Source organism: Gymnogyps californianus, chromosome 8, assembly GCF_018139145.2.
Source record: "Gymnogyps californianus isolate 813 chromosome 8, ASM1813914v2, whole genome shotgun sequence".
NCBI classification, from domain to species: domain Eukaryota; kingdom Metazoa; phylum Chordata; class Aves; order Accipitriformes; family Cathartidae; genus Gymnogyps; species Gymnogyps californianus.
This window is the reverse complement of record NC_059478.1, coordinates 29,292,554-29,318,300: the sequence shown is the minus strand read 5'-3', so window position 1 is coordinate 29,318,300 and position 25,747 is coordinate 29,292,554. Positions and strand designations below refer to the sequence as shown.

Genomic DNA, 25,747 nt, shown 5'->3' with positions numbered 1-25,747 from the left:
TTTTACAGCCCGTTTAAACAGTGTCTTAAAGGGATTGTAGGGTAGAGCAACTGCAATTTGGCTCCCTCCGTTAATGAATCATCTCCAGTCCCATCACAGTGCTAGAGATGAACTGGGTAGTGAATCAGAAAGCTATAACCAACTCTCTGAGAGCCTTTGTTAGGCAAGTACATCTTGGCCAGGAAAGAGGATTTGATCCATAAACTTTAATGGTGCATTAGGTAAATTTTATATTATTTATGGCATACTAGTAGCACTTATCTTCTTCATGTGTTATCTGCTTTGAACATGCTTTTTTTTTGGAAGAATATACTGCTTGTTCCACCCCTCCCTATTCCTTCCTTTCCCCAGAATGCTGACTCAATTCCTTTTACTCTTTTGGTCAGCTTGCAGTTTTAGGCATTTCCTTGTCCGGTTTTCAGTGGAACACATTAGTTCCCTCTCATCAGCACTGTGCAGCTCTGTTGCAGCTGTTGAATAACATGCTGGCTGGAGACGGAAGAGATTTCTTTACAAGCAGTAGATACTGACATAAGATCATCTTCTCTTCATGGAATACACTGAAACTATGGACTTGGTTAGCAGTTGTGTATGAGAGAAGGAAATTTGGCTCACATAATGCAGTGATGGAAGTAATGGCAAATCTAGAACCAGCCAGGAGACTTGAGGGATGAATGTAATTTTGCCATAGATTCTCCTTCTAGATTATTATATTTCCTTTTTGTAGGTTTTCACATTAGCCAAAACCCCAGATGGTTTGCATTATCAGCAAAGTTTGAGTCCTCTAGTGATGAGGATCAGACTTAAGTAATATAGTTTATAACAAATTGTGAACAGAGCGTTGACCAAATGTAGATCTATTATATTGTTTGGGCAGATCTTATTCAATGTACACGAAGAGTCTAATTATGACATTAGGTTGAGTGAGGTGCTTGGAAATATTTCTTCCTGCTAGAAGTAGCACACGTAGTTCATTTAATCAAATAATTGTATTCACAATTTGCATATCTAAAATTTTAGGAATTTTACTTTTTGTAATATATTTAATCTGCTCATCTGATCAAAAATAGATCTTTATATTACATTGCTTAATCAAGTATTAAGTTGTATTACTTTTTAAATTAGCAATCCCAAAAGAGCTACAGGAATTGATTAACGTTATTTCAGCAATGTTATAAAATTGAGGTACCTGAAAGAAAAAAAAATCTAATTAAAATTTTGCCTTTTTGAATCTCATTGGCAGAATAAATGCTTTTCTTATTTGAACAATTTGTTAAGTTATTACAAAGCTACAAGGGTAGAGAACAGAACTAGAGATATGTAGAAAACTCAGCTGTATGATAATGGTAAAGGGGAGAGAGAGAGATTCTCTGCTGTTTTTAGAATCTGCCAAGGACTTCGGTGCTATGTTTTGGGCAAGAGAACTCTTTTAGACTAATGCCATCTGGCTGGCTTTCATCTGTGCCAGTTGTCACATAGGCCAAGCCCCCTGTCCTGCCTCCACCACATTTCTTGAAGTAGGAATTAGATTAAAAATACAGTAATTCCCAGTTACCTGACTGGAAACATACCTATTAAGTAATTTAGAAACCCAAGGAAGTCATCCAAGCTTCTGTGCTTCTATCAGAGACTTCGATCAAAAGTTTCCTCATCCATGTCCTGAAGCAATTTTTGGATACTTTTCCCCTTTCAAGCCTCACTGGCAGCAAAAAAACCTGGCTGTAGGATCTACTCCAATTTGCTGTCCAATGCGCATGATAAATACAGTTAAAAAACCCAAAAAACCTCCTCCACCACCCCAAGGTTTTCTATCTCATTTTTTTAATTAGTAACTACTCTTTCTGAGATGCCATGCGTATCAGCTTTGTCTCCTGTGCTTTATTTTTGCAAAAGACAGATCTATCACACCAAGGTTTTTCAAAGCCTGTGTCTGTGTGACAATATCGGTACCTCAATCTTTTAAATCATTCTGTAAACGCAAGTCTCAATCCTATATTGAGGATAACTGTAGATTTTTAAGTTGTGATTGTAGGAACTCCATATACTGGAAGAAGGGATTTGAAATTATCAGAATTAGATATTATGTTGACTTTTATTTGAATACAATAAACTTTGTGATATCATCCAGGCTTGTCACAAACTTTTGTTGTTTAGAATTAACAGACCTCTTGCATACCTGACAATCCCAACTACAAAAATAAGGATACTGAAAAGCAAGAATAAAGAGCAGATACCTGTATTTATAAATACAACAATACAGGTTTTCTTGACCTTGATGTCTACAAGGTACCTGTATGGTTTGTATTTTTGGGCCAACAGTTGTGCCATCTAGCTAATGGATTTGTTCTGTAGTCCCATGTAAGAGACCCACAGCTTATTGTTAGCCTTGAGTTTATTCCCTACTTAGGAGAATTGGAGTTAAATTAAGTAACTCATCTGTATATTCATTTTACAGTTAACTAAATAGCTCTACTGATGATTTTGAAGTATTTTTTTTCTCATGCTCATCTATATATGTAATTTACCGTCATCTAATGCTATCACAAGGAAAGGAGACAGAAATTCATTAAATCATTTTTTTACAAACATTTCTCTAAGGAAAATCACTAGGGTAAACTTGATTTGAACAGGAACAAATTATATCTCTTCAGTAAACAGGAAGAGACTGACAATCAAGAATGTTTCCGTTTTGGATGTAATTTGAATGCCTTTTGAATCATGGAGATTCCTTTAGGAAGAGTACATCCTCTGTTTCTGCAAAATTCATCTAGCTATCTGATCTTATCTAGCTTATATGGTTTCTTCCTCTGTCTTATACCTAAAATCTTGATACTTTTCTCTTTTGAACCTCAGTGTTCTTTGTGTCATTTTTATACATCATATCTATTTATCTTGTGAGCACCTTGGGGGGTTTGTCCTTCTAAAGAAGGACAAATTTGTTTATCATGTTTACACATATTGAACTGATATGGGCATCTGAAAAATCTGGCTGGTTTGATACGTGTGCATCATCATCTGTAATTTTGGTAATCTGATATAGATATTTATGTATAAATATACCAATACATTCTTCAATTGCTTCTCAGCTTTTGTGCATCTCATGTAAATTAGTATTACCAATAACAGCGGGAGTTAAGTCAGCTTGTCTTTCAGATTCTGGGGTGCATTTTTAAGGCCGGAATATATTTTAATGTAATTTTATTTGTAAACTGAGCAAGTTTGATTGAAAAGCTGTTGTGAAACTACTGAAATTCATGATGTAGTTTTCACAGTCACAGTGACTATTTTCCATGGCTGCTTTAATTGCTACTAAAACTCAGTTAAAGAAACCTTTTTTATGAATGGTCACCAGACTTTTGTAGGTACATCTGTAGAACACAACAGGTGAAGCTGATTAAAATATCTTTTATATATAGGAAAGAAACATAAGGTGACACAGAGGTAAGCAAGTCCTTGTCAGCTGATGGAGTTCAAATTCAATTAATGCTCTTTTGTATCTGATCAGTCACGTGCACACCTTAAACAGTTCCATCAAGGCTGAATCACTGCTGCATTACTCTGCAAATTAATCTTAAAAAAACCTGAAAGAACCAGAAAACAAATCAGTCATTAAGCAAATATAATTTGGTCATCTTTAAGGATCTTTCATGTTTCAATTGCATTGTGTGTGCAACCAAATGAGAACACATGTTAAATTGGGAACTATTCAGTGCACCCATACTTTACAGCAATGAGATAACATTCAGTCTTTGATATTTAGCAATGATATTTATTGTATGTGTTTAAAACATTTTCATAAGGAAAATATTTTAGGTGCTATCTCATCAGTCAAGTTACATTACTGTTATTGATAGTACCAAACTGATTTAGAAGAATGAAAAAATTTAATTACGCATCAATAATTCAGGAGTCCAGAAAACAAAGAGAGGTTTTAAGGCAACATTCCTCAGTCTTACATGTTGACACCAGTGGGATTATATGTTTTGCGCTTAAAGGAACATTTTGCCTGCCGGTGTTGTGCAATAGTTGGCCGAGTAACAGAACGGATTTCTCTCCCTGCTACAGAGCTGTAAATCAAAAATAGTCCCACATGGTGGTTTCTCATTTATGGACATACAGGAGGATTGTGGTTCTGAGAAGGGGGAGTGCAGCAGAAAGAGCATCTGCAGAGATTCTTACAGACTCACACCAAATTCCTGCTGGCTGCAGAAAGAACGCTGCAATACAGTATCTGATAGCTTTCACAAAGTGCAACCTGCAGTCTCCCTTACAGCACACAGGACTGATACAGATGTAGGCAAGTAATGCTTTGCTCTTGCTTCTCACTATATTTGTCAATAATTTGCGATCTTTTCTATAGCAACAAAGGCATCAAAACACATATTTTAGTTAGCACAGTTTTAAATGTGGCTTAATCACGGTTAACTAACAAGGTTGAATCATCTCTGTCTACTCTGAGGGCAAAATCATTAACACTTTTTCAAATACAACTGATTTTCCACTATTGTTAAGGCTTTTGACTCATCTCCTCACTGTGCCTTTGGCAGTCACAGTACCATAACCCAGCTGAGATCTCTGTTCTGTCACCAGTGGTCTTGTCGCTGTAGTTCACATACATGAGAGAGGTTATTGCTGAAACCAAGTGGAATATGATTTAAATTTAGGAAAGTTTTTAACTACTAGTGTAAAATTAAACATGACTATTGTGTTGTCCTGAATAAGGATGAATTTAAACATGTGTTTTGAGTGTTTTGCTGTGTTAGTGCCTGAATCGTTGCTCAGCTTGAAGACTGGGTTGCAGGTAGTAGGTTACTGTGATTTGGGAAAGTTAGGGTTTTTTGTCTTATGACCAACATTATTACATCAGTGTTATTTTATTTTCATAATTTCCAAACCATTTTGACATTATTATGATTGTAATTAAGACTAGATGAAAATGAAAGAAAATTGAGAAGAAGGTAAGAACATATAAGAAGATCAAAAGGAGGACAAAAAAGGAAAGTCTCAAGAAGAAACACTTGCTAGTATCAAGATTTACAGTAATGCCATAAAAATGGTATTATGACATAAATAGTCATGAGTTTGTCTTAAAGACAAACCATTTCAGGAGAAAAAAATTCAAACGGTCAATAACATGCTTTTTTACCTAATTACTTCACGTATCTTATAATTCTGAAATGAATTAATAATCTTTGTGAAGTACAGAGTGAATTAGTTCTAGGTTAGAGGAATGCTGGGAATTCAGTGTGTAGATTTTTTTTTTTAAATATTTTCTATTTACTGAAAACATAATAGACTGTAATTGTTTCAGAAAGGAGAGCCATGCATTCCCTGGATTTATAGTACAGACAACTTGCCTAAGGAAAAAGGGAACAGAAGAAACTGTTGGTAGAAGCCTTTCTGCCCGCTACTTTGTAAACATATTAGTTTTCAACCCTCATTTTGGTCAAATATACAATACACATTACAATATTGATGTGTTTAATTTATAATGAAGACTGTTGCTGTTTCAGCAGTGGTATCGCTTGTTCTATTTCTGTCAGAGCATATATTAAGCTGTACAAGGAACAGCTAAATCTCCAACTGCTATATTAGCTGGACATCATGTCAAATTAGTGGTGCCTATGGAAGATTTTTCTGGGTTTCAAATATGATCTTGAAGTAAAAATTAAATCCTGTGTGAAAAATGTCACTCTGCTATGTGTCATCCATCTACTTTATAAAGAGGTCAAATTGACCTCTTGTATATATCTACATTTTCTCTAATTCTTTTGGGGCATGAGGTATAGCCCCATGAAACTGGCTTATACAAATTAGTGGGAGAAAATATGCTTACAGTCTTAATGAAAAGATAAATTGTGTATGTTCTAAAATGGTATAGATGGGTCTGTAGTGCTGCATTTTAAATTTGCCAACTCTTCCATCAAACGTAATTGTTTTGAAGGGATTCACTCAAGCCTTATTCAGGTTATTATCACCTGTAACATTCCAATCTCTTAATAAAAATTCAAGATTGTTCTTTCTAATTATCACAGTTCAAAAATAGTTTTGGCCTTTGGGATTCTGAATATTTGCAATATAAATGACGTCATTTTACAAATACAAAGAGGTACAACTATTCCATACTGTACTCTGTTTCTATGTGACATAATACTGCCAGATGAAGAAATTAAATTCAGATATACTCAAGTATTTCTGAACATCTGAACAGAAAACACTGTTCGGATGAAGACATATGCAAAGATGCCTTCGTATCCTAGTTTGTGCTTCTTTAATACTGCTACAGTTTTGTATAAATTTGATCATCCCACAACCCACTTTAGAACACTTCCAAGGCAGCTATAACTTTGAAAGTCTGCAAAACACCATGAGGAGCCAAGAGCACAGCACGAGAGGAATTAGCAGATTATTCCTATGCAGTTTTCATAATGATCAGTGTACATACTCTAGTAACTAGACATCCTCCTAGAAGATACACTGTAGGACTCACACATTACAGGTTTTATGCAAAAAATTAACAGATCTCTATGGAAGATCTGATGAAGAAGGTCAGGCTAGATTATTGTAGTGACTCTTGTGGCCTTAAAACGTACCAGCCTATCAGTAACCCTACATCTAGAAAACTTGCAGCTGCATAAAATGTAAAGAGCACATAAAGCATATCCTGGGGTGTATTTCTAATTAAAGGCATGCCTTGTGTCACTAGTCCTGGAAAGTACTCTGAGATTTCTGATAAAAGGTACCTTCAGTCCAAAAGGTCATCAAAGTTTTGTATGATGATCTTCCTCATTTCTCAGGAGAGACCTCTCAGTAATCTAAGTGTGGGAAAATGCTGTTTTGTATCAGGAGCACGGCTGTTGCTTGGCTTTCTGAAACCTGTGCAACATAAGACAGTCTCTGTTTACCTGTGAGCCGGTTCCCTTGCCTTTCATTCTTTCATTATAGAATAGTAATTATTTTTTGCCAGGATTTTATATGTTCATGCATATGGTTCCTTTTGTTCTGTAGAACTCAAAATGGTTTAATCCTTCTGACATTTAGATCCTTAATTCTGTACATGTAGTACTGGAGCTACTAATCTGCTTTGCCCTGAAATTCCAGAAAGCGGGGTACGTCATTTCATGTTCAGGTATGCAGGAGGCAGGAGTGAGTCATTCCTCTGGTCGGCCTCCCGAGTGTTCATGGGTTGTAATAATACTTTTCCTAGAACAAGCAGAACAAGTCATACTAAATGCCTACGTGTTGTTTTGGAAGAAAAATAATGGGCTTCCTGTGTGCTGATCCATAATGTAAACAAAGCTATAATAAAGGAAGGGATGGACACTTAAGATGTTATTTCCAGGGAGACCAGTGGATATGATTAAAATGTTATTAGCTTTACTAACAAAGATATCTGGTGATCATAAGATTTATAAAACAGAGGTCATTAGTGTCAGATTCTGACTTGTGTAAGGCCTTTCTATGCTGTCTTGCTGCAGCACAGGTTTCAAATTCAAGTCAACAGTACTACAAGTCACTTTATACACTTACGCAGTATCTATCTTACAATAGGGATTTGCACCAAAACAGTTATGCTGTTGCTATTGTAGCTGCACTGGTGCAAGCCCCATTCTTCACAAGCCATTTGGCTGGTTTTGATTTATTAGTAGTCACTTGTTTTTCCAGTGTAGACTCAACCTTGTACACTGTATTTTTAAAGAAACAATAAAGAACACTGAGATCTGGTACCCATTTGCCAAAATGCCAGTACTTAAAATTATAGAAAATCCTATTATACTTACAAATAATAGCATGCGAATACTGTTCTCCGTGTCCTTTTGGTATCAAGTGTCCTGTACTAGAGGATCTTATGACAGATAGATCAACATATAGCAGTCATTACAGAGCAGATTACAGATAAACACATTTCCTGCAGGAGAATTCATGTTGAATGTGAGAAGATATAAAATGAAACCGTTAATTTTTTAACTAGTTCATTGACCTTTTGACTTTCTTATGTTCTTAACAAGCTTTCCCAAAAACACAGCACACAATCCCAGCACCCCTTCAACACCTACACAATTCTCAGTGCAGGAGATATTGCAAAAGGCCAAGATTCATGGGGTCACCAGAGGGAGAGACAGAAAAACAGTTTCCACTGAGGAGCAAATAAGGGGAGAGGTACATTTAAGAAGTCCCCCAGTTCCAGGTTTTAGGAGCTCTTCCACCCTAGCCAAGCCCTAGTGAGCTGCTCGTGGCTAAGCCAAGAAAGTAGTTGGAGGGCATTGTTTTGCAACCCTGCCAATGGTTTCGGGTAAACTTTCATAGCCCTAATTTTTCTCTTGACAGAAAGTAAGTATGAAGTCCAGTTTTATGACCCTATGTCAGGAGATGACATTTCAATTCCAGCTTAGAAGCAGCTAGCGATTTCCTTCTGGGAGCTGTCATTCTAGATTCATACAAATCTGCAGTACAACAATTCATTGTCGGCAGGCTGACAAGAGCTGTTGTAATTATTATAGAGATGTCTGAGGCTGTGAGCTACTTGTTTTAACTCAGGTGGTTGGAGACATCCAGGACAATGTTTGTCTGCGGGACGCACAGAACGCTCAACAACAGCAAAGATCCACGTGACCACACCAATCCAGCGTTGATTGAATGGAACTCATTATTTTAATTTGCAGAGGCCACAGTGGTTACCTTGAGCAATTCTTGCACTCTGACTGTGGACAGAGTGGCCGTGCATGATGACCATGATTTTCGAAAGTCCGTCCACCTCTCAGAGGAGCCAAGCATGCTATGTGCATGGCCAGAGTGTGAAGGTACGTAACCATGTCCCTGGCACTGCCTGCTAGTTCCTAAGCAGCGAGTGCAACTCATAGTTTGCTGCTGCTGCTTAGGAGAGCTCAACAGCAGTATGAAAAGGCTCTCTGGATCAGCAGGCTGCTGTGCACCTCACAGTTTGAGGGAGCAAAATGGTCATTTTTGGTGTTTATTTTCTAACCCAGAGGCTTCAGGAAGGTCAGGCCCTGAGGGGCAGTCATTCGGCCAGAGCAGACGTACCTCCTGGACAGCACGTTCTGCTCAGAGGGGACATGGGACATTTAGTCGTGCTCTGGGTGAGGCTGCCCTGCATGAAGGGCTCCGTTGGGAGAGGCGAGTACCCGTACAAGTCCCTGGTGTTCCTTGACTCAACATCCCTATTTCAGCAGCCTCACTGCAGCTGTGGGTCTAGTCCTGGGCCAGATGGGAAACATTTGATGCAACACCCAGCAGAGAGAAAGGGAACAGCAGCAAGAACACATCTGCCGAGTCAGATAGCCTGCCCACACAATCCTGCTCGCAACAGCTCTCAACATCAAGCCTCTAACTCCAGAGCCAGGTCCTGTTACCCTGTTTTGCATTTTCCTTCTGTTTGCAATGAGAAGACATCAGCCTGGGCGTAACCTCTCTCTTGAGAGGCCACCAGTCTGCTGCCAAACTGTAGCTGTTCTCCTCGCCCAGGGAGAGGAGACTGAGAGAAGGAGAAAAAAATTGACAGAGCAAAGGGCATCCATGTGAGATCATGGCAGCTAATAGAAACCCAGGCCCTCCAAATTTCTACTGAGGGGCCCCCTCCCAGATACTAACGAACGGGCTCAAATACTGCTGTCCCCAGGAGACACAGCTGTAGTTTTACAATCTTCTGGTTTAATTTCCAGGTATTAATTATTGTGGGATAGTATTCCAATTTTAATCAAAGAAGAAAAAATCCACCTAGAAATATAATAGCCTGTGCTATTTTCTAGGGATTTTACTTAGGAGGAAATGAGTGTGAGGTGGAGGAGAGGTGTGACAGTGAGTATGTGAATGGTGTGAATATTTTTATATCTATTCTGTTTGCTTTTTATATTCTTCCTCTCCATATCTTCTTTTTCTTGCTGAAACAATGACTGAGAAGCAGGTCGGTAAAGCAGAGCTCCTGTAAAACCTTTATTAGAGAATAGGTGGGAAGGAGGGATCCCACATGTTTCATGACAGATGATGGGAAATAGCAGCTCAGAATGACTGCCAGCTGAGGAATGACAGGGTGCAGAGGTGGGGCATGAGCATTAGCACAAGCATGAAACTGAGCTGAAGAGGACAAAAAAATGCAGAGTGGTAGAGAATTAAGAACAGAGAAAGAAAACAAAGCACATTGTGAAACTTTTCCAATAATCAAGTATGACTCCAGGTAATTTCCTCTTATTGGTCCAAATGTGTATTTCAAGTTTAAATTTGTGCCTAATCCATCCGGGGGTAAAGTAAAAAAATAGGAATGTTTTTCCTCCACCCTCGGTGACTGATGTTCAATGTGGTAGTGCAAAGAGCTCAGAATAGTAGTTGAAATAGCCAGTGCGTGGGAGTGAGCAGGTACAGGAGGAACAGTTCGTGCTCTCCTGTTTCCTGGCTCTGTTGTGGCAGAGGGAGATTTGTCTGGGTGAAGTTGGGGCCCTAAGTGGGAGAAAGAGCAGGAAAATAAGTGGCGACACAAATATCGCTTTCAGCCAGTTTGTACACAATTGTTTCTCACGGGTTAGGAGAATGTGGTGCAGTTGGCTTCCCACTCCAGCTTGCTCCTCTTTCTCATTGCCTATCTTGTCTCACGGTTTCTCCTGTCATAAGGGTTGCTCATCCCCTTTCTGCTTTTCCCCTCGCAGAAGACCCACTGTTCTCCATACTGTTCCACCGAGCACAGTCTGACAGGAAGAAGGACATATACAACCAAGAGTTGCCTGGGCGGGCATATAATTTCCTGTCAGCGGAGAGGTCTGGGGGAGAAAGGCAAGAGGCCAAGCCCAGGGCTGCCCCTCGCTGCTGCTGAGCCAGGAGAGGATGTGTCAGGTCAGCACATCCTGCTGGGCTCACATGCTGCTTCCTCCTGGGCCCTGTGCCCGATTCTGTTGCAACCAAGCCCAGACCTGATGCACCTCCTGTTTTGGGACTTCCCCCACCTGTGTCATGACTAAACTGGGGGACTGTAACCGTTCAAAATGCTTGAAGCATCTCCAGCAGAAGCAGGGCCAACAGAGAAGGTAAGGGAAAGGCTAGGAACTGGGAGCGGGGATGTTGGCCACCATATCAAGCCAAGAACTCCGGCTCCGGGTTTTTGTTGCAGCTGCCTCGAGTGGGCTCCGGCTCCGGCGAGTGTGATCCGGCGCCCGGATTTGCTTGCGGCTCCCGCTGCCGTGGTGCTGGCGGAGGAGGCTCCGGCTCCGGCCGTCGGGCGGGGATCCGGTGCCGCGTTTTGGCCGGGGCTGGCTGGGGAAGTTGCTGAAGTTGGGCCGTGAGTGCCGGGGCCGCGGCGCGTCCTTCCTGCGGCCCGGCCGGTGCATGATGGAAGCAGCATGGCCGCCCACCTCTCCCTGACACAGGTACCTCCCGCCCGCCTCCGCGCGGGGAGGGGGGCTCCCCACCCCTGCCCGCCGCTCGCCTCCCTCTGCCGGCGGGCTCCGAGGCCTGGCGCCGCCCGAGGGTGGGGTGGGGGCTTCGGGACAGGAGCGGGGCCTGGGGCTGACCTCCTCCCGCGGCGCTGAGGCGGGTGGCGGGGCCGCCTCGACGCCGCTGGGGAGCGGCTCGGTGCTCCCCGGAGGGCCCCTTGGCGGCGCGGCTTTGTGTGCCTGCCGCCGCCCCTCAGCCCTGCCCCGCCGCGCTAACGGCCGCCGGCGCTGTCAGGTGGTGGCTGAGGCGCGGCCGGGGGCAGGGGTGTATCGGAGGGAGGGAGGCGGCGGCCGGGCGGGCAGCCCCGAGCCGCGACCCGGGGGCTCCGCCGGGCGTGAAAGGAGATCCCACCCGGCTGCAGGTGCCTCTGCCCGCGGCCGGGAGCCGGGACGGACCCGGCCTGCCGGACCGCGGCGGGGGCACGGCCGCAGGCGTCCCCATCCCCCCCCCCACCCCCCCCCCCCCGACCGGGGAGCGGCCCTCCGGGCGGGCAGCGCCGTGGTCGCGCCCGGCAGCCCGCAGAGGTCTGGGCTGCGGCGGCTGTAATCGCGGTTGGTCTTTTGTCTTCTATAAAGACACAGGGCGCCTGGTTTAAACAACAACAAAAAAAAAAACCGCCCCGTAGATTTTGAAGGCAGGTGGTGAACTCGGAGGCAAGGGGAGTGTTCGCTGAGAGTTTGAAACGCGATAGCCTTGGTTAGGTAACTGTGCCCTGGTGCCTGTGCGGGCAGCCGCCCGCCCAGCCTCCCTGCTCGCTTCCCGGCGCTCTGCTACTGACAGCGCGGGGAGAAACAGGATCGAGTGATTCTGTGGAGGTAACAGTGTCAGCGTGTTAATGGGCAGTGTGCCAGAAGATTGGCTTGGAAGGGAGAGCTTAATTTCTTGTTTTAACAGAAACTTAACTCCGAAGATACTGCTTGGAAGTCATTTTACTTCTTTTTTTGGTGGGCCCCATGGTGTGGGGACTCCATTTTTGTGTACTGCCTGTACAGGTGCTTAGTAGTGAAGAGCTGTGCAGGTGGTGGTCTTAAAACTTGGAGAATCTTGGCAGCATTTTGTGCTCAGGTGATCTCACTTTGCCTAAACCTTTGTTGCTTGCATTTTTTTCCTGATGGTAGTAGCATCACTTCATACAAGTTATTCTATACTGTTAGGACTACGTCCTATTCCCTAGAGATTTGATAGCTAATAAACTGCACTTTTTGTTACTTGTTTGTTTCATTTAGCAGTGACATGAGAAATTTGCATTTCTACCTGACATAAGCCTGAGGCGGGCCTATTGGTGCACACGGTCTGGCTTGGGATGCTTCAATCTGATAATCAATTGTCACCTTTACAGATAGTAAAGCTGGTAAATAAGTGTGAATCACTTAAGCATGTAGAAGTAAAGTTAAAAAGTTGGCAGCAAGGCTACTCAATTTGCGGTCAAATTGCAGTCAACATAGTTGACTTCGAGAAAATCAACTATTTCAAGGAAAGAAAGGAGGATAGTTCAGTGAAAAGACGAACTTCAAATATGTGGAGAAAATAAATGTGTCTTTAAAGGTCTAAAGATATAGTTATAAAGTATAGTACCTTCTGTGAAAGCTTGCTTTAATATTAAAAAAGGTTAGGTTAGCCTTTTCTGTGTCTCTTTTTCAACAGTCTTCAAGCAAAAGAAGAAAGCTTAAAACATCTCCTTACTGAAGAGGAAAAAAGTTTTCATAGACCAGGAGCCTTAATTCTGTTGGTCTAAAGGCATGGGCTATTCTGGCTCTTAATTTGAGGGGAGGGGAGGAGTGTCTGCTCTGGTGTGTTCTACAGCAAGACATTATTGCTTACAGGCTGTGTAATCCTTTCATTGTAGAATTTATTTACTTTTTTCGTCACGTGGAAGGGGGACTAAATACAAATGTGATAATGTTGACAGAAGCAGAAAAATCGCCAGTATTCTTAAAACCATTGTGACTACAGCTTACATCAGTGGTTAAATTGAGGAAGCTGTTTCTGTTGTTGCTGACCATTTGTGGGGGGATTTCTTTTTTGTTTGTTTTTTCTTCTTGCATTGCATAAGTATCATCTTAGAAAGTCAAGCAAGCCTAAAGAGAATTTCTTCAATGTAGGTTCTAACTTCTGGAATTTCAGGGTTATGAAAAGTCATAACAAATTGTTAAGTGTTCTAAATCTGTTTAGATGAGCATGAGGAAGTGAAAATGACAGTATAGGGGGTGGGGAGTACAGTTACTGGCTGCAGTTAGATCAGTTACTAACACCAGCTATAAAAAGTATGTAGATTGGTACGTTCTGCTGTAGACCACATGCAGAGAATAAGAGGCATATTAACCTGCAGTCAAGCTCACAATTGTGTCAAATTTTCTTTTCACCCTCCCATGTTTGGTCTGACCGTGATTTAACATGTCTAGGAGGTTGGGTATTTCCAAATGAGACTAGGGTATTTTCAAGTGAGACTAGGGTATTTTCAGATGACTTTGCAGCTGCAGTGTCTGAGAGGGCTGCACATCCTTTATTTGAATATCAAAGCTCCGCTTAAGTAATTTGAAACTTTTTGGTGCTAATTGTATTCTGTTGGCTGATAAGTAAAAGTATTTCAGGACCGCGTAGCTGTAGTGAAATTTATTACACCAAGTATGCTTGAAAGTGTGTTGCAAACTGAAGGTGGTTATCTCCCCCTCCTCCTCCCAATTTAGTAATATCTGAAGATTCTTTTTATCTCCCCATTTTGAACCCATTCTGCAACATCTTGTTGCCACTTGCATTTGCTCAGTAAGTGCAAATACTGAGGTAGGTAGGTCTGAGCATAACTGTGAATTTAATATGGAACTTCTAAGGAAACTTCTCCCAAGTGAATGTTCTGTTGTGGTTGCCTGTAGTTTGGAAAGAAGCTAGCAACACCAATGAGAAGGAACTGTTCCGATTTCACAAATTGTCATCTGTTGTTGGAAAACTCAAATTAGCTATAGCCAATATGAGGAGTTGTATTTTTGACCTTCCAAGGATGGTTGCTTATCTGGCCTATTTCATTTAGGGAATTTAGAGAGGAAGAACAGAAAACTGAAGATGCAGAAAATGCATGTTGAGAGTGGGGAAGATACATTTGTTGAAAGCTGGTGTAATACGGACATTCAAAAACTTCTTGTTGCTCTTGAAAATTGAACTTGTGTTTTTATTCTGAAAAACTGCCGATGTGTGATTGAGGGGAAGCTCACAGTTCAGGGAAGGACTGTAAGGAAATATTCAGGGAGAACAGGAAGATAACTTTCTGTGTTTGTCTTCCTGATGTCATGGAACACTTTTTGTGAAAAATGTGGTAGTTGTCTTAAAGTAGTTATGAGCTGCTTTGGTAAACAAGACAAAGTCATGTAATATCAACTTGTATCCTAATTAGCTGCAAGTCTCAGTTTAAACTTCAGTATTGTGTCACGGAGTCCAGAATGCTGTGCTTTGTTGTTGAAGGGAAGCATCAAATATTACAACTGAGGCTAAGCTAGATAGCTGCCTGTCTAATGCATGCATTGCCAGGATTAATGTCTTGTTACTGGATTGTGTAGGATGTAAATAGTTACAGTATGAATGACACTCTCATAGTGATATATGTTATATATAATGTAGAGCGAAAGCTTTTGAGGTCTCTGGCAAACTTCTGTGTTTGGTGGTTTTTTTTTTTAAGGGATCAACAAAATGATAAAATTAAGATCTTAGTTTGTTCTTTTTACTGGAGAGATCTGTTCTTCCTCTTTCTGTGCTCCATGAAAGATGAGGAAATCTGAGTATGCACGTGTGTGTGTTTAAACTTGGTGTATAGAGGAGGCTGGCTGCTCCTAAAGCAGATAGAACTTAATTTTTTTTGATTGATATTGCGTCAACCATGTTAGAGAGTAGCTGCATCTAAAAAGGCAATGGAGCTACTCTTTCATGTTATACAGGCTTTGTTCAGTAGTGATGAGAAGATGGTGGAGGTTTCCTGTAGCAGTTTGAAAATTAAATCGAACCATTCTGAATTATGCAGTGACAGACGTCTATGCAGAGAGAAGATGGCAGAGTTTTTATGCATGCTTCAGCTGTTCAATGGGAATGAAAGTGCTGAATTTTGAAGTACTTGGTAATATTTGTATATACATTTATAGTAAATATTTTCTTATCTTTACTCTTGTTATTACTGTAGGAGATGTGCTTGGTTATATAATGGAAAGTGGTAGAAAGCTTTACCATGAAACACTTCAGATAAGACAGTAAAGCAATAGGGGGAAAAAGAGACAAGTTGATTATTGCTTGGAAAGGGCAGTATAAGAAAACCAGCTTGCCTTAAACCTGCCTGCTTTTTGGCTGGCTGACCACGTGAAGAATGTTTACAACCAGATTGTGTTGTTTGGCTTGGAAACTCTTAAAATGAATCCTAGAGCTTTGCATCATGATAGAATACAGTATTTTGGATTTTAATCAAGATAGAATAGCTTGTTTCTCCCCTTTTATCTCATTTGGGTTGGAGGGGAAAGTTATTTTTTTCTCAACGGACAGCTTGTGTTGGTTTGTTTTTAAACCTTTTTGTGTGAAGGAAGGTTGTGGATGGATGGAGCGGATAGACTGGTAGTAGTATTTTATTACACCTAAATGCAAGTGTGCCAGAGGGATGAAAACATGGGGATATAAAGGCTTGATTGACAACAGAAGATGAAAAAGATGGGTGTCCCTGAAGGTGTTTTTTATTGCCGAGGTTAGTATTCTAAAGTTCATAGGTTTGTAACAAAGGTGGTAATTACTAGAACAGACATTACTCCTATGAAGTGATAAACTTTTAAATGGAATCATAATAATGTATCTGTGTGTGCTGTGGAATCCGACCTTTTCTCCCTCCCTCCTTTTTGCATGGAAAACAAGTTGAATTTACTCGCTGCAGTTGGTTGTTACAAATCCCATAAAAAGCATTTTGCCGGGTAAATTCTACAGCAACACTTTGAAAGACGCTAAGCAGTATTTTTCTTCTTATCTCAGAAGAATATCCTAGACTATATTTGTATCTGTTGTTTTATTGTGGGGTATACTCTGAAGGAAAAACAAGTCTGCTACTAGTAAAATAGCCTGGGAAACTTTTTTACTACTATTATTCTATTTGGCGTCACAGGAAATTCCAGTTACTGCAGTGATACTGATGTTAAAATGAATATTGGAAACACTAGCGAAATAAATAAGAATTACTGGCTTGTACTCTAAGTACTGAATGAAAAGATTGTTTTGCACTTAGTGTTTTCATTGCAGGACTTCAACATGATGTTTCCTGTCCAGGAGTGACAATGATTGGTCTGGCTGTAATAATGAAACACTTGGCTGAACAAAGGGTGATATTGGGCAAGAAGGATGATGCATGAGAATTGATTCTTCTAGCATATGTGCTCGCCGGCTCTGTTCTAGTTTTCTGCTCATAGCTTTAATTTGATTCTGTGCCTATACTTTCACATTATAATGAAGTAATACTTAATAAGTAAAATACTTGAATGTTTAGGAGAGCTACCCCTCTAGATTGCTATTCAAAGTGTAGCTGAGTTGGTAAGTACAGCATTTGAGGTTTAGTTGAGAAAATATAGTATGCTTTGGAGCATGCTGGAAAGTGATTGAAAGTGTTGTTTGTTATATTGGTGTTATGGTAGTCAGAGGTCTGGCAAAACTTGAATATATTTCATCAGGCTATTTTAAGGGATGTGTAAATGCCTGCTTAGTTGATGGCTGAAATAATAAAAGTCTTTGGGTACCAGAACAAAGTCAGAGCAAGGTTAAGCTATATAAATGGAGGTATTGCAGTGAATACCAATGATAGTTTCCCAGCGTATGTAATTTTTAATGTCTGGCTATGTGAGAGGTATTTACCACCCCACCACCCCCCACCCCCAACAAACAAACAAAACCAAACTCACCAGTCGTCCCGTCCCCCACAAAAAAACCCAACCAACAAACAAAACAACTAGAGAATCAGAAATGCCGCGTGGCTCTTAGAAGAAACTGGGTGTCTCTGGGGCAGCGTACTTGCTGAATAAGCAGATGTCAAGGTCTGAATGAAAGTTCTTCTGTTATTTCTAGCTGTTCTCTATAAGTTATCTTTCAGGATGTTCTGGTGATACTGCACGCTTTCTGTAGTTGAACAGGATCACGCTAAACCCCCGACTTCTACCAAACTTCCCCTCAATATTCTTTGATAATCGGCACCTGTGAACATCTAAGTGCTTAGCCAAAAGAGCAACTGTGTTAGATGTTGCTATAGGAAAATGTATGTGGTTTTATTTAAGCTGTCACCATTTATACGCACTGTAGTAAAGTGTTTTCTACAACTGTATGATTGGCAACATCTAGAATACTGCTGGTTTCCATATTTCAATGCAAACTTCTAAATTTTAAAGCCAAAGAAGCTACCTTGTTGGATTCAGTTTGTACAAAGGTCTGTAAATCCTGGGGTTTAAGATCATATTCCTCTTAAGGGGGAGAGTTCTATTTTTGGATGATATTTGAAGTTATGTGGTTTGGTTTTTTTTTTTAATGTATTGTGTAATTAACTTGTATTATGCTCAGTTGTTCCAGCTGGGTTTGCAAGGGCAACACATTGTGGTAATTCTAGGGTTATCCTCTGCATAAATGCACACAGTCTTTGGTTTAGGCAACATGCACTTCATGAAAATCGTGTCTGATTTTACGTCGGGGAAGAGATGTAACCCTAACAATACATTTCTTGGGAATCTCTTGAGCAAGGGTATTTGGTGTAGGCCAAGATATTAGATTTTGCATAGTTTCAGGCCTTGGGCTTTTTTAGAGTTTCTAAGAATGGTTTAAAAAATAAATTCATAAAGAAGGGGCCTTTTCCAAAGAAGCTGTTTTATCCTTGTCCACCTAAGTTTAGGTGAGCACTGAATGTCTGGTAGCTGGCAGTGGAATTAAGGCAGAAGTTATCTCTGGCAAGGATTCAAGTTACAAAAACCTAAGTTAAAATATTACCCTCTCTTAATTTGGTACCATTGCTGTGGATTGAGTTGTGAATCCAGGATTTAATTTGGATATCTGAAAATTTTACAGACTAGTTGCATATGACACTAAATTCTAAAGAATGATGCAGTGGATAACAGAATAAAGTTATATTGCTTTGTACTCATTAGAGAGCACTTCCTAGCCTGTATCATTTCAGGTTTCTTCTTTTGCCTATAGACGATCTTGCTGAAGAATTCTTGTTTCATTCTGCCTAACCTGGTGACCTGTCTGATAGTAATCTGATAGTGGTTAGTATCACTGACTTCAAAACAAGAAGTTAGTCTTCTAAAAGTTACAGCATGAAGAGCTGTCATAGTCCTCATCATTTTACAGAATAAATAGAATTATATAAATGCTTAATGCTTCTTTGAAGACCAGTAAAAAGTGTTTTATATCTTTATTTATCCAGGGAGAGGGGAATTGAAATATGGATCTTTAGGGTTAATTTTATCTCTCTCTCTCTCTTCTACAGCTATCAAGTGCAAATCCTGTGTATGAGAAATTCTATCGACAGGTATGTATGTTCTTGTTGAGAGAACAAACTTTATTTTGTATTTAAAAGAAATAATATTCTTTTGCTATGGACTTCAGCATGGCCAACAGTGTGTAAACAATAAAAGCTCAAGGAAAATTATTCTACTTTAAAATATATTTTTATAGTAACTAACACTTAGGTCTAGAGCTATATCAGTATAAATTTAATATTGGTTGTAAGATGACTTATTTAATTTGCTAGGGAACTGCCAGGTATGTATGACATACATCACTTTACAGTTGTAACAGACTGTTAGCTCTTGGAATGGAGTAAATTCTTGCAAAGTACTGTATTGATATGTTCTTTGTTCCTTTTTACAAGTGAACCTGAATTTCTTGTATTTGTAGTGCAGTTAGTGTTATGTAAGACTTGCATCTCTCTGAGTGTCCCCAGAGGTTCTTACAGGATGCTGTAAGGAGTGAAATTTGGATGGAAGGCCACTGAATGCCAAAAGAACGCATGTATTTCTTGCAGCTTCACTCAACAGATACAAATCTTTTGACTTTATAATGTAACAATAAAATATAATATATATAAAAATAAAATATAATAATTTTATTTATCACCTGTCTTTTTATATTTATGCCCAGCAAAAATAAGGTGTATTAACTCCTATAAATACAGCTTTTTTGAAAAATAGCTGTTTCAACTACTCTATTATAGCAATATTTTGTATCATGTGCATAATATTATGTTATTGTACAAACATAGATAATATGAAAACTTTTAAGGAAATGTAAACTAAATGAATGACTGTTTAAAACAATTAAAAATAGATTTATTTTTTTTTAATAGAAAGACCTGGTGAGTAATTGATGAACCGTGTAAAAAAAGCAACCTTATAAGAACTTTTTCTTCCTTTGTGCAACTGGTAATGTTCCTGTCTGTTTGTCCTAAGACAGGATATAGTGTATATGACCTCTTTACTTAGGAACTTCTTTTGGGCGTCAACATTAGAATATAAGCTTATCTGCTGGGGAAGAGAGAAGACGATGATTTCTATCCACGCTCTATTTTTGGATTGTGCTTAGAGGGTTAGTCCCATTATCAAGCACATAAAACAGCAGTTAAAGTGTGTCAGCCTATGATGCCTGAAAAGTTTGAGCTTTCTGTTTAACAAGGGTTTTTCTCCACTACAAGAGAGTAGCAGATTTGAAACTGCTAAACAAGAAGTGAGAGTTTACCCTGATCTAAGTTCGGATGGCTCCTGAAGGTTGAAGGAGATAGTATCACCTTCACAAAGTTTTCCTTCAGTCTGAGGGACAAATCAATTGTTTGTCTGTCTCTAGGCATTGGATTAAAAGCCTTAGGAGAATCCCATATTATGGTGATCATTATAAGGTCACAAGAAAAGGCAAGGAACTAATTTTTTTGCATGTTAGGTTTCCTAGCTAAATACTACTGACTATCACTGTCATGTATTGTCTTTGCCACATGCCTGTCTCTTCCTCCTGACTGCAGTTGCTTAACCACTGAAGTGTGAAGCAAAAAGTTGGATAAAGAAACTGAATTTAAGCACAAATGTGATACTGGTTCCTAAGTCCCGTAGCATCTTGCATTCGTTGGAATATATAGCCTAGTGAAATTGGAGCACTATTTGTTGTCCAGCAGTCTCAGCAGTGTACAGGAACGGGGATTCCTTAAACGTGATGTTACTGTTAGTGAAGTTGTGCCAATGGATTTGTTTTCCAGAGGATTAATTTTCTGACTTGCTCAGCCAAACTCTTTTCTGCAAGCATTTGTCCTAAAGAGTAGCTTTCTAAAGTACTGTGTCTAAAGACTTTCATTTGCACTAGGTAACTCTTTCCTTCCCTCCCTTAGATAAGGAGATGTGAACTTTCAGAATAGAAATGTTAGAAAGACATTTCCCACTTTGTCCTATGGTGCTGGTAGAGCATGTTTTTATTCTTCCGTGCCAGAGGCACTTCAGAGCGTTCCATGCAACTTGAGAATAAATTCATCACCTGAAATAGCTCTGATGCTTCCAGCACTTCCAGTTCTATCACAAACTTAAAGTAATTCATCTGGCATAACGTATGTTGTGAAATGGGTATAAATCCTGGGTTTTGTACTTAGAATGTGGTTGAAATCTTAACCTTTCAATAGGGACACTTTTCTTTCAAATAAAAGTTTTTCTGTTTAACCATTTCTAGACATGACTCTCAAAACAGGGTGAGGTTAAAGGATAAATTTAAATACGTGTGATAAAGTAGTAGGAAATTACTTAATTGTGTGATGCAGTGTAGCAGGTAAGCAGTATGCCTGAGCTGCTGCTGAATTCTTGATGAGTCCTGAGTTGAAATACTTCTTACTGTTACCTTGTGACCTGAGGACATCAGATGTACATTTGTAACTCTTAATCATTTCTGGCCCTACAAAAGACAACTTGCAACAAGAGAGCTGTTGGCCGATACAGCTATGAAAACTGCTTTTTGCACATCAGAGTAAAAGCTCTACCAAGTTGGTGTATAACTGACAAACACCAGCGATTTTCTCAGTGCCATAGTCAAACATAAGCCAATTTTCTGCAGTATTTTAATGCTTAGTAAGTACCCCAATCTCAGCATGCAAGACTCAGTAATTTGTAAACAAATTGAAATCAGCCCTTTAAAAAAAAAAATAGTTACTACAATTTAGGTAATTAGTTGCACAAAAAGAAACTGTATCCATATTGGGTTAAATAAGAATCCTGCTTAAATCCCTTAAAGTCACCTTCCTCTGTGTTGGAGGTGGGGAAAAAAACACAGCTGGTACTGCGTTGCTTTGTCACTTTCCCGAAGGAGCAGAAAAGTCCTAGGCTGGAGATTTTCTGAGTTGATGCCAAGATTACTGTGTTCATGTGCAAGGTCGACTCCACTAACTGAAAAGGGGATTTGATGCAGTGTCTTGGCAACCTTTTGCCTATAATATGAACAGCTCTCCCATACAGACTGAATTAGATATTTTAAAAATCTGAGAAGCAGACTAACTACAAGGCTGTAGTGTTTGTAATTTTATTGCCCTGACCAGGGAATCCTCAATTGTAGGAAACAACCTCTCCTAATTAAAATCATATTAGTTATGTTGAAAACAAAAGATGTTTTCACTTTCATATTAAATGATGCTTTTGGGATTGCTTTCAGAGTTTTTTGTTCACTTTCAGAAGAAGTGTCTACAGACAACCTTCATCTGCTGCAGAATGCTTTCCAAATGATAAATTCTCCGCAGTCTTTCACTAGCTAGTTCTAAGCCCATCTTTGGGAGCTGTTTGCTTTGAGCACCTTGTGTGTGCTTAACCTGTGAACTTGGAAGGTTGGTCTTACGTTCCAAACAAAATATTGAATATAGTCTTTGTTTAAACACAAAGCTGTGAGACTGTAAATGATGCAATGCATTGTCATCATCAAGTGTTTTGCTATATATTCCCAAACTTTCTGTTCTATCTGAAGCACTAGTTTTCACTAGGCATTCTTGGGCTATTTCAAAGACAGCCATGATGACTCGGTGTTCAGCAAGTGCTCAAAAAGCATTGATCTTGAAAAGGGAGTACTGGGAAATCTGATGCTAGCATCAAGTTATTCTTTCTGTGCATGTACTTCAGTTTTCCATGCATGCTCATCTATTTGTACGATTCCAGTTTAGGTTTTCTGTCTCTTTCTGTCCAGGAAGTGGGGAAAGTAAGTGACCTCTGTTGCCTCTTTCCTGTCCTTTGAAATGTTTATCATGTTGCAAATTCATCAGTTTCAGGGCATCTCAGCTGATCATAGATGGGAAGACTCCATTTTTGAAGATACTATTATATAATTTTTATCTATAAAACGTAACATATTTGATCTATAGATCTTGTAGGACCTGTACAGCTACCTGTCTGATGTAGTAAGCCTGACAGTTTGAATTGACTGAAGATACCCTTAGTCCTCTTTTCCATACTGTGCCCTTTTTAGGTATCCTTTTGCTTTAGGCTCTCAAAAACTCGCAGCTTTTCCTCTATTTCCCTTGTCCTCATGTACGTGATGTAGGTTTTACTGCTTGCTTCTTCCGCTTGAAGGTATAGCTGAGGTACTGTTTTCACTTAGGAACTTGAATAACAATGTATTTTAATGATCTCCCTATTGATCCAGGGTGAAATGCATACTGGTTGATATTCTGCCAAAACCATCACCAACTTCTTCATTGTGTAAATAAGTTTCACTTTAGGGAGTGAGCATTTCCCTCTTCTAGGCTGGTAAAGGTATCTTTGAGCAGAGCCTTCTTTTTCAGGCCATAACAGTAATGAATTCAGAGCTGGACAATTAAATGTAATCAAATTCTGGGACTTCTCTGTCCTTACAAATCAAATGTTTTGCAGGCATCAAGAAGAAAATCATGTGATTACAAAGGGCTAATTAGATAGGTTCAGATGATGGCTTATTGTGAACAAGCTTCCCTATCTACTGCATAACTCGAGAAATTCTTGGGCCTTCGTCTGTACTTGAAACTTGCTACTGGAAACGTTGAAATCCAGGCATAATCAACGGTTAGAAACTTACAGCAGCGGACATTTGATTGTTTTCATATGTATTAGTGTTTTTTCCTCAGTTTTTAAGTGGAATTAATCTAAACATTCATTGATGACCTATAAGAGTAGGCTTGTGTTGGGGTGCTGGCTTGTGACTTGGGAGACCTGGGTTCCCTTCCTTGCTTCTGCCCTAAACCGGGTAATCTAGGCAAAATTCTTATCTCCCTGTGTCTTAGTTGTGTACAGACAGATGGGGATAATAGTGTATTTTTCTGGAACACTGTAAAACATATTAGAGTGTGAAAGATGCTTAGATATATATGCATAATATATCTTAAATTTGGTGGTGTTAGTTTAAGATCTTAACTTCCAAAGCCTGCCTATTAATATTAAATCTGGAGCAGCTAGTTCAAAATGTCTTAATTCTAATGTAACATGATTTTTAATGAAAGGGAGCTTTTCTTTTTTTAAAAAAGTCTGAAGGTTGTTCTCAAAGTGACTATGTTAACTTGAGCATTCTTCTTTGCTAGTTTTTTGAGAGCCTGTGTAAAGAGATTGCATCAATTCAAAAGCTAGTTTGTCATGTGAGATTTTTTTTCTCCCCCAGGTTGATTCTGCTAATGCGGGAAGAGTGTTAGCTTCTGATGCAGCTGTTTTCTTGAAAAAGTCTGGATTGACAGATTTGGTACTTGGAAAGGTATTTAATGACATTTATTGAAGTATCCTGTCTCTTGCTTCAGTGAGTATCCTGTGTAAATTAAAATACTTAGTGGTACTACAGGATACATGATCTTCCCTAATGTGTTTTCAGTTGTGCTATCCAATAGTTTCCAACTTCAGTATCCTTGCTTATTCTACTATGTATGTAGCTTGTGGTGGAAATTGAAACAATATTTAAATTTGTCACCACAAATAAGTGCTATCATGAAGTTAAGACCTGAACTTTCATCCAAGAATGCATTGTTAAATGGAGCAAGAACTTACCAGCTTCCTCTCAGTGCTGTGGAACACCTTGTGTCTATTATTTTTATGTTTTAGATTTGGGACTTAGCTGATACTGATGGCAAAGGTATCCTGAACAAACAGGTATGATTATTTATATGATGTATGAGGTTACTCTAACCATTAGAAAGCCTTGAAATAAGATAAAAATTAAGATTTCTGGTTCAGGAAGGCAGTTTTTCTAACTGATTTTTTTCAGATTTTTCTAATTGGAACTAGAGGTGTACTTCCTACTTCAGTGTAAGCTACAATAAATTAAGCAGCCTTCAGCTACCTCATCAGTTTTTCTTCAAGTCATAAAATGAACTGCTGTTTAGCTGTGCAATACAATATACTGAGAAGTAATTTAAGGGTTAATATACTGTATTTACTAAAAAGGTGACTTTTGCTCTTAATCTTGGAGGAAACAATGCAGAAATTAAAATTCTAGTAAAATGTTCAAAATTCTTATTTATCTAATTTTGGTGGACTTGACATTAGTACGTTCTGTTTGGAGTTCTTCCAAAGTTGTAGCAATGAGCAGTACGGCAGTCGGACTTGCATATCAGTGGTGCTACTGAAAAGCTCTAATGTGCGTTGCTAATGTGGTTTGAAGTATAGTTACTTAAATAACAGCCTGTGGAGAGCTAACTGTTTCATCTTACGGTAGGAAAAGGAGGAGCTTGTAGCATCTACCAAACAATCTTTTTTTTTTTTCCAGACTTCTTTTGGTTCATTTTTCTCATGTGCTGTACCTTCCTTTCCTCCCTCTCCATCAACTGCCACCTTTGGGATCAACTCAGTTCCTCCAAGATAAACAGCTGTAATTGCTACTTTAAATTTTCACTGCTCTGCCATAGAAGAACTGACTGCACTAGCCAGGAAGTTACTAAATGCTTGGAGCTAGTAATTACAAACTTTGCCTCACTGGAGGAATTCAGCAGTTGCTGACTGCTGCTTTCTGTCACTTTGTGACCCCCTTTGAAGCCATTTGCAACCCTTTGTGTGTATAGCAATACTAGAAAAGCTCTTAATTCTTCTGAAATTTGAGTATTTTCATGTAATAAATCCTTTAAAATTTCATTTTTCCTGTAGGAATTTTTTGTGGCTTTACGACTTGTAGCATGTGCACAGAATGGATTGGATGTTGCCCTGAGTAGTCTTAATTTGCCTGTTCCTCCACCAAGATTTGTAAGAGTTCTTTTTTTAATTGAACATATCAACTCATTAATAAGAACTGCTTTTAAGTGAACAATTAGGAAGCTTTGGTATAAATACCAAACACTTCTGAAAGTGATGTTGTAGGGCAA

The 25,747-nt window shown here is 39.5% G+C and overlaps 1 protein-coding gene across 2 annotated transcripts in view; it reads left to right on the top strand.

Annotated features, from left to right (window-relative positions):
• Positions 1–11,296: 11,296 nt before the first annotated feature.
• The window catches only part of EPS15 (epidermal growth factor receptor pathway substrate 15), a 52,034-nt gene continuing 37,583 nt past the window's right edge, over positions 11,297–25,747 (top strand). For both annotated transcript variants that reach the window (XM_050900648.1, XM_050900649.1), the window contains exons 1-5: positions 11,297–11,372; positions 18,917–18,958; positions 24,064–24,153; positions 24,495–24,542; positions 25,533–25,628. In XM_050900648.1, the coding sequence (XP_050756605.1) occupies positions 11,346–11,372; positions 18,917–18,958; positions 24,064–24,153; positions 24,495–24,542; positions 25,533–25,628 (303 nt within the window). In that variant the 5' untranslated portion in view covers positions 11,297–11,345. The remainder of the gene's footprint in view (positions 11,373–18,916; positions 18,959–24,063; positions 24,154–24,494; positions 24,543–25,532; positions 25,629–25,747) is intronic.